The sequence below is a fragment of the Sceloporus occidentalis genome, unplaced genomic scaffold, assembly GCF_023333645.1.
Source record: "Sceloporus occidentalis isolate IW3139 unplaced genomic scaffold, rSceOcc1.0.p SCAF_1, whole genome shotgun sequence".
Lineage (NCBI taxonomy): Eukaryota > Metazoa > Chordata > Lepidosauria > Squamata > Phrynosomatidae > Sceloporus > Sceloporus occidentalis.
Window position 1 is genome coordinate 188,777,189 of NW_028316981.1, and position 14,573 is coordinate 188,791,761.

The 14,573-nt window shown below is 40.7% G+C and overlaps 1 protein-coding gene across 4 annotated transcripts in view; it reads left to right on the forward strand.

Annotated features, from left to right (window-relative positions):
• LOC149323108 (tartrate-resistant acid phosphatase type 5-like) overlaps positions 1–14,573 on the forward strand; it is a 33,822-nt gene that overhangs the window by 15,139 nt on the left and 4,110 nt on the right. For 3 of the 4 annotated variants that reach the window (XM_089510000.1, XM_089510019.1, XM_089509990.1), the window contains exons 2-5: positions 5,865–6,035; positions 7,330–7,433; positions 12,778–13,035; positions 13,717–13,844. In XM_089510000.1, the coding sequence (XP_089366126.1) occupies positions 12,778–13,035; positions 13,717–13,844 (386 nt within the window). In that variant the 5' untranslated portion in view covers positions 5,865–6,035; positions 7,330–7,433. Of the gene's footprint in view, positions 1–5,824; positions 6,036–7,329; positions 7,434–12,777; positions 13,036–13,716; positions 13,845–14,573 lie in introns of those variants that run through there. The other variant, XM_089510011.1, reaches the window with a different exon arrangement.

Sequence of the window (14,573 nt, forward strand, 5' to 3'; positions counted from 1 at the left end):
ATTGAACCGTTATAGCACCTGTTCTTCAGAACATTCTCAACCCAGATTCAACAAGTCTACACCAAGGGCATGACATTTCCTGATGGTAAGAGCGGTTTGACAGTGGAACACACTCCCTTGGAATGTGTTGGAGTCTCCTTCTTGGGAGGTTGTTAAACAGAGGCTGGATATAGGGGTTTGTGATTGTGTCTTCCTGCATGGCAGGGAGTTAAACTGGATGGCCCTTGTGGTTTCTTCTAGCTCTATTATTCTATGATTGTTGTCATGTTGATCTTAATGAGGGTGCTGGTGTGTGTGTACTTACATATAGTTTACAGGTAATGTTCAGAGACATAGCACATTCTAAAATTCCCTCCATTCCCTCATATGGTCATCCACCCATCCTGGCCTTAGGCAACATCTTTCCTATTGCCTTTGTCCCTCAGCCATTGTTAAAACCGAACTTGTCACCTCATCACCATAACCACCCATTTTGCATTTCTATGGCTATTTATTTGTTTATCAGCTTGCTTCAAGTCTACCTAGATGAGACACCTCCAAGATCCCCTGTACTCCACTCTTCTGCTTAGGCAGTGTTAATTCAGACCCCTGACCTCCCTCATTGAATCTAGCCATCTGGTTTTAATTCTGCCTTCTTCCTTTCCCAGCATTATTCCCTTTTCAAATAAGTTGTGTCTTCTCATGATGTGGCCAAAGTGTGACAGCCTCAGTTTGATCTTCTTGGCTTCCAGGGAGTGTTCAGGCTTGATCTGTTCTAGGACCCATTTGGTTGTCTTTTTGGCTGCCCATGGGATCCTCACCACTCTTCTCCAACACCACATCTCAAATTAGTTGATTTTCTTTTTATCCACTTTCTTCATTGTCCAGCTTTCATATCTGTACACGGTGATGGGGAATACGGTGATTTCTATGATTCTGACTTAAGTGCTCAGTTTTATATCTTTACTCTTTAGGATATTTTCTAGTTCTTTCGTGGCTGCCCTTCTCATTCCTAGTCTTCTTCTGATTTCTTGACTGCAGTCTGCATCCTGAACAATGTTTGATCCAAGATAAAGAAACTCTTTAACTGTTTCCAGTTTACACTCTGCCTGCTGAATCTCAGATTATTCAACTTTGTGATGTTTAATTCAGATGAGAAAGGATTTCCAGGGCAGGAGGTGGGCTGGTGATAATTTGAGCTGCTCAGATCTTTATCGATCTGATAATCTCCATCTGTTCTCACTGTGAGACCAAGAATCTTTGAGCCTTGGTTACTTCTTGGGCATGATGGCTGGAAATGTGGTAGGTCAGTTTGGCCTGGTTACCCCATGGATTTGCCTTGTATGTATTCAGTGGGTTAGTGTTGATCTGTCAGTTATTGTGTTTGTCCATCCAACAAGATCTTCTGGAAAAAGCTTGAAATGTGGTTGTAAACACAGACCCGTTTGCAGACTCTTTGGATATGCTACTAAGGGGAGGCAGAGGCTCTCAAAAGCTGGAACTTTCACAAGGCTGAAGATTTATTTTCAAAAAGAATGACAGCAGAGATTCCCAAGGATGCAAAATTCCCAAGCAGAGATTCCCAAGGATGCATCTTCCAAAGTAATATCCGAATTGTGTATCTCCCGAATCCAAACTGTGAAGGATATTTTGACTCTTGTCCTTTGGCACCATTTGGAAATGGTTTGATCCTATGAGATTGTGGGATTTGTAGTTTGATGTGGTACCTGGACTTCTATGCTGGAGAACACTAATCCACTACCCTTGAATTGCAGCACTGAGGCTCTCAAGCATAGCGACACTATTCTTAGTGTTTCAGGATACTATAAATCCCAGGATTCAATGGGCTGGAGCCTTGGCAATTAAAATAGTATCAAACTGCTAGAGTTGTGTGATTTGGATACATCCCTGAAATTAAAAAAAAACTGCTTTGAGGAACTTTATCTTTTCATGGCTCTTCTTACAGCACCTCCTCACATTTTAAAATTCACATATAACTCACTGGCATGCGCTTGAGCCATTCTGAACTGGTAGTTGTTTCCCTTAGAATTTTTTTCCATGTAGGAAAGGCATAATAGTTCTCTTTTCACAAGAGCTGGTAGATGAAAGCGTGAGAAACTACTAGGTCTTGTTATCCCAGTCCTCCACATATCTGTGTTGTTGTATGGCTTGAAGTCATTTCTGACTAATGGCAACCTAAGGCAAACCTATCATGGGGTTTTCTTGGCAAGATTTGTTCAGAAGAGATTTCCCATTGCCTTCCCCTAAGGCTGAGAGAGTGTGACTTGCCCAAGGTCACCCAGTGTGTTTCCATTGTTGAGCTGGAATTCAAGCCCTAGTCTTCAGAGTTGTAGTCCAATGCTCAGACCACTATGCCATACTGGTTTGGTGATTGACTTGAAATTAAATCGTGCTTTGCTTAATGGGATTGTTCAGTTTTAAGACACTGTTACTGGGTGCCCATTTTCTCATTCAAGCAATTTGTGAGTGAAAGATCCGTCACTATGCAATCTTTTATGCAAAAGGATCTTGTAGGACAGCTCAAAGGTACTAAAAGATCATTTTGTATACTGATTCTCCTGACCAATGCAGCTATAAATTTGAATCCTGACATGGAAACTGACACTCCCTTTAATTGTGGGAGGGGGGTGTTGTGTCTACTGTGGGTCTTGGGGCAGGCAAAATGGCCCCAATCCCATAACCATATTTGGAGGTCAGGCTTTTCTTATTCCTCATGTAAATAGCCATAAACCTATATATTAAACTGCATTAAAGTGATTTAAAAGAAAAACAGAGAATGAATACAGTGGACCCTTGTTATACGCTGGGGTTTGGTTCCAAGATCCCCCGTGTATAACAAAATCCATGTATGCTCAAGTCCCATTACATATAATGACATAGCAAAATGGTGTCCCTTATAAAAAATGGAAAATCAAGGTAAATTTATACTTTTTTAGAACATTTTCAAACCGTGTATGCTTGAATCCATGTATAAAAAATCCATGTATAACAAGGGCCAACTGTACAACCCAATAAATAATTTACACTTGTGAGTACCATAGCAATATTGTTTTATTTATGAGCTAATGTGGATTAGTACTTTCAGTGTTGTGAGACCAGAATTCACATACCCGCTCAACTATGGATATCAGCTAGGTGGCCTTGGGCAAGGCACACTCTTTCAGCCTCAGAGAAAGGTAATGCAAACCTCCTCTTAATAAATCATGCCAGGAAAACTTTAGGATAGGGTTGCCATAAGTCGGAGTCCACTTGAAGGCACATAACAATAGCTTGCTCACCACCAGTATACATACTGGTGAATCTAAAAAGAAAAAAAATCCTTAAAATCATATCAGTCAGAGCTCAGAAAAGTGGCTTTAATATATGTTTCTGGACCCCTACATGCATACATGCATGTGCCTGTGTGTGTGGTTGCAGTTGTGTGCCTCCAAGTCATTTCCAGCTTATGGTGACCTAAGGCAAAACTATCATAGGGGCTTCTTGGCACGTTTCTTCGGCGGGGGTGTGTGTGTGTGCCATTGCCTTCCTTTGAGGCTGAGAGAGTGTGACTTAGTTAATACTGGTCTCCAGAGTCACATATTACAATATTCAAACCACTATGCCACACTGGCCATCATATATATGTGTAGGTATATGTATATGTATATACAGTTGGCCATCTATATCCAGTTCCAAAAAGCAAACCTTGGTTTTGACATTTTATATAAAGGACAGCATTTTATGAGAGCTAGAGTGGTGTAGTGGTTTGAATGTTGGACTATGACTCTGGGGACCAGGGTTCAATTCCCAGCTCAGACATGAATCCCACTGGGTGATTTTGGGTGAGTCACATGCTCTCAGCCTCAGGGGAAGGAAACGGCAAACCTCTTCTGAACCAATCTTGCCAAGAAAACCACATGAAAAGGTTACCTTAGGGTCACCATAAGTCGGATATGACTCCAAAGTGCACAAAACAACATTTTATTACCCTGTTGTATATAATGGGACTGGAGCATCCAAAGATTTTGGTATCTAATGAACGCCAGCAGATACCAAGGGCACACTGGAAATAAAATATATTATAAATTATAAAATAAGTTGCCTCTCGGAACATACTCTACAAGAGTAACGTTTCTGAGCTCTCTTCTTAAAGGAGAGAAGCCCTTGCCCCTTTCAGGAGCTGCACATACCTTGCTATCAATTTATCTTTTGTGCGCATTGGCTTTTGCTAGCTGTTTTGGATCAGGGGCCTTGCACACTACGCAGCTGTAGTGTTCCATTTTAATTCCCAGGACTCCATAGGAAGCAGTCATGGCAACTAAAATATAACCATAGTGCTATAATTGTGTCATGTGAAAGACCCCCTGGTAGAAATCACTGAAATGTGGGGGAGGAGCGGATAAGTTAATTCTACCTCTCCTTTGTCCTTTTTCTTCCAGGTATGCAGCTTTTTTTATCCTCATACATAATAAGGATGTTTTGATGGGGGAAACTGCATACTCACTGGCCCATCTGGAGAATTATGCTCAAGGAACATGAGAAGAAGAAAAGTTTATCCCATGTTTTAGTGACCATGAATAATGTAACATCCATCTTGCTGGAACAATCCAGCATCTCTGTCCAATAGCCGCTGGACATCTATCTCTGGAAACTTATAACCAGAGCCTGAGAGGGATAGTGGTACTCTATTGCTTGCCCCCAGCACCTGGTCATCAGATATACTCCCTCTGAATATGGAGGTTTCATTTAGCTCTCATACCTAATAGCTAATACTAGCTGATTAATTTGCTATTCAAAGACGGAGAGACTTGACAGCTGAATACAGTGGGGCCTTAATATCCATTGGGCTTCCATAGATGCTCAAGTCCCATAAAATACAATGGCATGGTAAAAAGGTGCCCCTTATATAAAGTGGCAAAATCAAGGTTTGCTTTTTAGAATTGAATTTTTTTTTAATATTTTGAAACCGTGGATGCTAGAATCTGTGGATAAAGAATCCGTGGGTAAGGAAGGTCGACTGTACACTGCCTGAATTTAAAAAAGCATTGAAGACAAGTCTACTTTGTGTCGTGTCTTTTTAGATTGTAAGCCTGAGGGCAGGGAACCGTCCAATTAAAAAGATTGTATGTACAGCGCTGTGTAAATTTACAGTGCTTTATAAATAAAGGTTAATAATAATAATAATAATAATAATAATAATAATAATAAGTCTCTTCCAGCAGGCTTATCCAGATGATTTTTTTTTAAACTGTGAATTTTAAATGATGAATTTTAAAGGTGGATTGTTTTAATATGTGTATATCTTGTCCTTTTAAATTGATGTGGGGCATCTGTTAATTGTTGTTGTTCCCCACCTCAATCCATGGGGCAAGGCATGTAAGAAATAATAATAAGAAGAATAAGAATAAGAAAGCTGTGTTAGTCTGGAAAATCAGCATGCAAAGGGATCTTGCAGCATCTTTGAAACTTTCAAAGGTCCTACAAGATCCCTTTGCATACTTGCTTTCTCTCTCTGATACTGAAAGTGAGATTGACATCTCCCAGTTTCAACAACCAGGCTTTAACTCACACAGGTTGTTTTGCTGATTTTCGTAGACAAGCCAAGTAGCCTAGGTATGTCTTTGAACCAGAGGTGGATTTCAGGATGGGCCCAGACTACCAAGTTGTTTTAAAGGGTGACCTCTGAGCCTACCTACCTGTTATTATTTGTCTTCCCTCATGTCTCTGTATTTAACCTTTTAGTTTTAAAGTTGAAAGAAATAGAGAGAAGCATTTTTCAAAGTATTTTTTCAATTTATTATTATTATTATTATTATTATTATTATTATTTTGGAGAGGGGAAAATATTTTTGATCCAGATTATTTACACACATTTGTTGTTGCAGTGTGCCTTCAAGTCGATTCTGACTTCTGGCGACCCTATCATGGGGCTTTTCTTGGCGAGATTTGTTCAGAGGGGGTTTGCGATGGCCATCTTCTGAGGCTGAGAGAGTGTGACTTGCCAAAGGTCACCTGCCATAAAGTGGAACACAACCGTCGCTTCTGAACATCTCAGGGTGAGGACTCTTTTTGGTTTGGGGGTCAACTCTGTATGAAATGAGGGGGGAGAAACCCACTTTCTTTTTCTATTTGAGAAATCCCACCTCACATGGCATCGTTTTGACCCATAACCTGCTTCTCCACCCCAGTGAGGATCTGGTCCAAACAGGATGACCAGATGTCCTCCTTTTCCAGGGCATGTCTCCATTTTAACATTTTGTCCAGGAGGAACTTCAAAATGTCCTCCATTTGGAGCAGGGGTAAGAAGCATGAATTGATACCAGTGTTTGTAGCACTCCATCTTCCTTGGTTGTCCTACATTTGGCAGTGCCTTGTTTTCCTTGGCATTTAGGGTCTCTGGTCACCCTGGGTCAAGGTGACCAGAGGTCCTGTTTTTCCAGGACATGTCCTCCATTCCAACTTTCTGTCCAGGAAGAATTCCAAAATGTCCTCCATTTGGAGCATGACGAAGAAGCATGAATTGATATGAATGTGGTTTTTTCCCCCATTTCCCTTGAATGTCCTATATTTGGTGGGGCCTTGTCCTCCTTGGCAGTTAGGAAACCAGGATGACCGGATGTCCTCCTTTTCCAGGACATCTCCTCCATTCCACCAGGAATTTCAAAACATCCTCCATCCTGAGCATGACTGAGGAGCACGGTTTTACATTTTACATTTCTAGCTAGGAGTTCTTTTAGCTTTGATCAGGTCGTGTCCTCCCTTTTCCTTGAAGGCCCTCCATTTGGCAGTGCCTTGGCAGTTAGGAGGACATTGGGTAATTGGGTCCAAATGTTGATTGATTGAGTGATTGATTGATCGATTATATTAATGTATGTCCTGCTTTTCTCCCAAACTTGGGACCCAGTCTAAAAACTTGCAATCAAAAACTCACCAAAACATAAACAAAACCAAGTACAAACTTGCCAAAGTGGCAAAATGAAACTGTTGCAAAATTAAAAATGTTGCCTTCTGTTCCCCAGATAAGGAGTCCTCAGGTGGCCAGGAAAGTGGGGGGGAGAGACTGAGGAGGGGTGTTGGTGCACCTCTCTTCTCTTATCAGTCCCTTATCAGTGGAGGCAGGTTAAAGAATGACTTGAACCTCTCTCTGGCTGTTAAAAGGAGGAGGAGGAGGAAATGTTGTCACAAGGCTGAAGAGGAGGAAGGGAGGAAAAGAAGTAACTGTGGGTCATCATCAGAGCCTTTTTGTCTCTGTTACACTCAACTTTTCTGCTTTTGGATCCATCTCCCCGCCCCTGTGCCTTTGTTTCCCCTTTTTGGGTGCCTGATAAAATGTTCTTCATTTCTGCAAAGGTGCTGCAGTTGCACACTGGAGAGGCAGGCAGTGCTGAATTCACATCCAGGACCACCTGAAAGGAGCATCAAGGCTGCACCAAGAGAGCAAGCTCCAAGAGACTGTAAGTTTTGGTGGTGGTGATCATCATCATCATCATTCAAAGATATAGCTGTGTTAGTCTGTAGAATCAGATTGTAGAGAGATCTTGCAGCACCTTTGAGAGTAACCGAGAGAAAGAAGTTGTTAGCATGAGCTTTCATAGACTTAAGCCTACTTCCTCAGATGCATGTTTTGCATGTGAGAATGAAGTAAAACAGTCCAATATGCATGGTAAATCCAAAGATATAGCTGTGTTAGTCTGTAGAGAGATCTTGTAGCATCTTTGAGACTATTATTATTATTTTATTTCTTTTATATGTCGCCTTTCTCCCGACGTAGGGACAAAGGAAATGCATTAACATGTATTGTATGTATGTATGTAATGTATTATGAGTATGTAATGCAAATGTGTGTAAACATTTTAAATGTAAAATGTAAATACGTTAAATGTAAATATGAGTTGCAAGCTCTTTAGTTTTATGTTTGCACATGATATAATTTTATTTTGCTTCTTGGTTTACTTGTCTTTGGTCATTTAGTTTTGTTTGACTCAGTGTTGTTTCTATCCATAGTTGTTGTTTTTTCTTTACATTTCCCACATCTTTTTGTCATGGTTATATATTCTTCCCCATTCAAAATGTAATAATTTTTTAAAAAATGTAAATACAGAGTCCAAAAAAAAAAAAAAAATTAAACCAGTTTTTAAAAATTACAAGCATGACGCATTCACATTTTAAATTTTACCATGCAAACTTTTTATATACAATATACAAAATCTATTGTATATAAATATATATACTGTACAAAAATTCAGAGTGACACATCCTCAGAATTATTATTATTATTATTATTATTATTATTATTATTATTATTATTATTATTATTGGCACAGCAGACACTCCATGTGCTGCAGTGCTTTGGGTGATGGACTAGGCCTCTGGAGACCAGGGTTCTCAGCCAAGGAAACCCACTGGGTGATATATACAATTTTTAATATACAGTACAGTACAAATCTTTGCACAGCATTTAAAGTCCAGCCTTTGTCAGTTTGAGAAAGCCTGGCAACATAAGGATATTTTTACCTGACCCAAAGGAGAGTAAGGATGGGGCCATCCTGGCCTCTCTAGGGAGGGATTTCCAGACAAGTTCCTCTTGCATGTAATTTTCTACTTTTATTTTTATTTTTTAGCTAGTGGAGTTTAATCTGTCTTCTACATTTTGGATTGTAAAGCTTTCAAATGAGTTTTCTTTGTGAGTCACCTTGGGTCCCTTTCTAGGAGAAAGGCCGCATAGAAATGACATGAAATGAAATAAATAAAATAGCTGGCAAGAAGCACCTCCACTGCCTTCTCTTGGCCACTTTCTCTTTCTCTTTGCCAGCCTTTTGCTTGCTGGCCTAGCTTACTAACCTGCTCCTATGATTGTTGTGTTTGTGGTTGATGTGTGTTTTCCAAGTCCTTTCTGACCTATGGCAACCCCAAGGTGACCTTATCATGGGGTTTTCTTGGCAAGATTTGTTCAGAGGAGGTTTACCATTGCCTTCCCCTGAGGCTGAGAGAGTGTGTCTTGCCCAAATTCACCCAGTGGGTTTCCATGCCTGAGCTAGGATTCGAACCCTGGTCTCCAGAGTCCTACTCCAACACTCAAGCCACTGTGCCATGGTGGCTGGAGATGACTAAATATAATGAATCAGTTGGCAAGTCTAAGAAGTAATAAACTTAAGAGCTCTTGAGCATAAAAGCAAGAATGCTCTCACATAGCTCAGCCTCCACTGTGTAGTTCCAGGAATTAGACTTTAACTCGATCATCGCCACCTCCTGCTTTGAAATCCCTAGACATGTGGGCTCTTAGAGAATACAAATGTCATGCTGTGCAAATTATACGCAGCTGCAGTGTTCTACTGATTGTTCTTTTGAGTTTATTGACTTATCATCACAGGCATGAAACACAGTCCTGTCCACCTCTGCTGACATGTGGCTGGCGCCTTTGCTCAGTATCTTCTCTGAGGCTCCATCAGCACTTGAGAAATGATCCAGTTTGACACCACTTTAACTGCCATGGCTCAATGCTATGGAATTCTGGCAATGGTAGTTTGTTGTGGCATATGGGATACATGTGCTAACCTCTGGTGCCACAACAAACTGCCATTGCCAGAATTCCATAGTACTGAGCCATAGCAGTTAAAGTGGTGTCAAACTGGATCATTTCTTATGTGCGGATGCAGCCTGAATTTTCGCTTTGATCTCAGAGAACCCATGTGCTATAGCGATGATTTTGGTGATGAGGCTAGGCTAGGACTCTGGAAACCTGAGTTTGAATCCCTTCTCAGCCATGGAAACCCACAGGGTGACCTTGGGCAGGTCACACTCTCTCAGCCTCAGAGGAAGGCAAAGGCAAATCCCCTCTGAAAAAAATCTTGACAAGAAATTGCTGTGATAGGCTCACCTTTAGGGTCCCCAGACATACCACAATAATAGATGCAGCTCAAAGAGATGTTATCAGTCTATCAACTTAACAATGTACTCTATTGTTACGCTTTCATTACTGGAGAAAGGATTTAGTTATAAGCATCTGTAGAGCCATGGGGATTCAAGGGCTCTGTAGCTATGTTTTGACATCCTAGATTAGATGGCTATCCCTTTGTAAAGACTTCTCTTTTGAATGTATACTGTTTGAGGAATGTGCTCCAGGCCTAGAGCAGAGACATGTATATGGTAAAAAGGGACTGTCTCTTTTTGAGTTGCCAGACCAAGGTTCAATGCTGCAATTTGGAAAGGTTATGTGGTTGATGGCTTGGTCCCACACTCTATCATCACTCCATGAGATTAGGGGAAGATTATCTCTTCTGCTAATTGATATTTCTGCCCTCCAGCTTAGTTTGGTTCTGCATGTCTGAGGCTGTGGTCCCTATGCATACATCCCTGAGAATAAGCCCCACCTGGGATTGATTCTCATGAGACATGCATTAATTACACTTGATTCAGATGAAAGGTTTGCATTATAAATGCCAGTTACCCTCCTAATGGGTTGTTTATGTTAACAATGCCAGTCTTTTTACATTGATGCAAACATTTTCACCAGTGATTTTTAAAATGGTACTGGAATTCCCACAGTTTGTAAGTATGAAGGAGGGAAATACAGTGAAAAAAATCCAATTTCTTATTTTTAAAAAAGAGTTTATACGATTGTTAGGTACACTGATGGTGCAATTCTATATGTATGGCTTCTGTGTACTTGCTCCTGGTGCATACAGGATTGCAGCCTGAAAGACTTTTAAATTGCTAGACAGCAGGATACAAATCTTTGTTTTAAAATGTTGTGTGCCTTCAGGTTTCAGACTTATGGTGATCCTGCCACATTGGCAAGATTTGTTCAGAGAAAATCTGTCATTGCTTTCCCCTGAGGCTGAGAGCATGTGACTTGCCCAAGATCACCCAGTGGGTTTCATGGCCAAACAGGGAATCGAACCCTGGTCTCCAGAGTTATAGTCCAACACTCAAACCACTACACCATAGTGGTTCCATAAAAATCTTAGTGGGAGAAAAGTCAAACCAGCTCCACTTTTTTCAACTCAATAGCCACATCCTGAAACAAAGTACTAGAGCCCAAGACTGACATAATGTGTTACATTTCTAAAAGTATACGAAAGAAACAAAAGGTAATGTGAAATCATTTTATTAGTCCATCCGGTTGCTTAAAAAGCGTCAAAGTTTTTCCAACATTTATGGGAATTCAATGCAAAAGTGGATTTGAAAAAAAAAATCCTAAAAGTGGGATGAAAGTGAAACAGACCTCTTAATTAAGTAGGATAAAAAGGAAGAGTTTGTTGTGTGTACTTTCACATCATTTCCGACTTATGGTGACCCTATCATGGATTTTTCTTGGCAAGATTTATTCAGAGTCGGTTTGCCATTGCCATCTTCTAAGGCTAAGAGCATATGATTTACTCAAAATCTACCTGTGGGTTTCCATGGCCAAGTGGGGAACTGAACCCTGGTCTACAGAGTTGCAGGCCAATACTCAAACCAGTATGCCATAAAAAGGAAGAGTACTGAGTGCCACTTAGGTGAGTGGAATATATTCTACAAAGAGCTGCTGTTGAACATTGTTTTTGAAAGCTACAGCTGTTGCAAAGTGTAGCGTCCATTCTGTTCTCTGGTGTGCACTTTAGAGATCACATATGAGTGGTTAGGTCGTATACCAACTGCACAGAATTTGCATTCTCTGAAGATGCCAGCCACAGATGCTGGCAAAAGTCAGGAATAAACTCTTCTAAAACATGGCCACATAGCCTGAAATATCCACAAAAAACTATGCACAGAATTTGCTTCTAAGCCCAATTCAAGATGTTGATCTTGACCTTTGTTATTGTTTTGTACCTTTAAATTGCTTCCAAGGCAAAAACCTATCATGAGGTATGATCTACAAAGTCCCAATTAGTCTGGGGCCAAAACAGGCAGTTAACAAAGCTTCTGACAACAAAGCTCCTTTTTGTATGCCTCCCAAGCCCCCTTTTTCCTCCTTTTGTCTTGTCTAGTTTTTGGTTTTTTTTAGCAGCATCAGCACTGGAAAGATGCTGAAAGAAGGCTAGAGATAACCAGCACATATTTTATCACACTTAATCACAGGACTTTCAAACATAATTTAAAGAAAAAGCAATACTGAGTGGAGAGGCAGTGTGGTATAATGCTTCAGGCATTGGACTAGACACTGGAGATCAGGGTTCAATTCCTTGCTCAGCCATGAAAACCCACTGGGTGACCTTGGGCAGGTCACACAGTCTCAGCTCCAGAAAACTTCATGATAGGGTCACTGTAAGTTGGACTGTTCTGAATATTTCTGGTAATATGAACAGATCTTTGGCTGGTCTACCTCAAAACATTTTTTCTATCACACTTTTCTCTATCCAAATAAGAGCCATACTGGATGAAACCAGCAGCCCATGCCCTCCTGTATTCTCTTCCCATAATGACCAACAGGATGCTTCTGGAGAGCCTGGAAACAGCATAACAACACCCTCCCACTCATCTCTCCCACAGCAACTAGTGTGTTGTCTCTAATACAGTTGGCCTTCCATATCCATGGATTCTTTATCCATGGATTCATCTTGTCTTGAAAATATTCCAAAAAGATATTAATTCCAAACAGTAAACCTTGTATATAAGGGATACCATTTTACTGTGCCGTTGTATTTAATGGGACTTGAGCATCCGCGGATTTTGGTATCCATGAGGGTTCCTGGAACCAAACCACAGTGGATACCAAGGGCCCATTGTACTGGTGGAAATAGACAGCCATAACTGCTAGTAGCTGCTTGACAGGTTTTCGTCCATGATAATCACTTGGTTTCACCTTTTCCCTTCCAGATGCAGGGCCTCCTGTTCCTCCTGGGGCTTTTCCTGGCTGCCCCACCAAGTTTTCATGCCGGTTCTTCCTCCTTGCGCTTCATTGCTGTGGGAGACTGGGGAGGGGTCCCCAATGCTCCTTTCTACACGGCACGGGAGGCAGCTGTGGCCAAGGAGATGGGCCGTACGGTCGCATCGTTGGGAGCTGATTTCATCCTCTCCCTGGGAGACAACTTCTACTACAGCGGCGTCAATGATGTCTATGACAAGCGTTTTCAGGTAGAGAGACCTGAGGTGGCTGAGGAAGGAATGGCTGAGTAACTCGTATACAGTGGGCCCTTGGTATCTTCTGGGGTTTGGTTCCAGGACCCTCCATGGATACCAACATCTGTGGACATTCAAGTCCCATTAAATACAATGGCGTAGTAAAATTGTGTCCCTTATGTAAAATGGCAAAGTCAAGGTTTGTTTTTTGGAATTTTTATATTTTTAAAATATTTCCATTACATTTTCAAGCCAAGCCAAACAAGATGGGGATTTTATTTGTTTTAATTTTTAAGAAACTGTTCTAAATTAATATTCTGGGGAAAGAACATTGCTATTGGATTGGCTTCCTAAGTTCTGTATGATAAATTGTTTCAGACGCATTTTGTTTTAACTTGTATTGTAAGCTAGCTTGGGTCCCTTATTGTGAGAAAGGTGGGATATGAATTAAATAAAGAAGATGGCAAGGGAAGAAGAGAAGCAACATAATCATACACTTGTTTTTAAAGTTACAAATTTAAGGTCTTATAAAGACCTGCCAGACCACACTTCATGAGTCAGGGCTACAGTGGGAAGTTATTGCCTCCCATTAGGATGAGGGAAGGGAGAACCCAAATCCTTGCCAAGTGTTATTCTGCAGACGTCTTTTCTTCTTTGGCACAAACATAGATAAATACTCTTATTTTTCCCTGACAGGAGACCTTTGAGTCAGTTTTCCAGGCCCCCTCACTGCGAAAGGTGCCCTGGTATGTTGTAGCTGGAAATCATGACCATTCAGGGAATGTCTCTGCCCAGATTGCCTACACCAAGATCTCCAAGCGTTGGTAAGGCCTATTTATTTTATTTTATTTTATATCCTGCTCTTTTCGCAGAACTGAGACTCAGTTTTTTACTGGTTTCTGTTTACTAAAGTGCAGCAGACAAACTGCAGCTATATTTGGAAAAGTTTGGGGAAGGAGAAGAATTTGTGGGAGAAAGGAGATCTCTTGCATCATCCTTATCTGTGTACATGGCCACCTGGGTACATGGCTGAGGCACAATTTGAACTGTGCGCTTTGTAGTCTTAGCCACTATGCTATACTTGATGTTATTAATCATCATCAATATTTTTAATTCCTTATTTTAGTAACACCCCAGAGCTAAACAAGTAAGCAAAACAAAACCTATCTACAAACCAGCTCACATTATTATCTATTGTGTATGAGTTTAGAGGTTTGGGAGGGCTTTGTGTTGCCTTACTTTTCATATTTCCCATGCCTAAAGGTTGTTTTATCTAGTAAGAGATGGGAAGAATTTCAAAACATTCAATGATCTTATCTTCTTCACAGATTAATCAAGTGAAACTTTATTAATGTTTCCATCTTTCTCCAATATGGAACCCAAGGGGACTCAAAATTTGATTGTAAACACAATACAGTGAAAAGTTAATGAACAATTGAACAAGCAATCACATTAAAAGCATCAGTTCATTTTTTTTAAAGGCAGTTAAAATACAGCGTACCCTTGTTATCCACCTGGGGTTTGGTTCCAGGACTGCTGTGGATACCAAAATC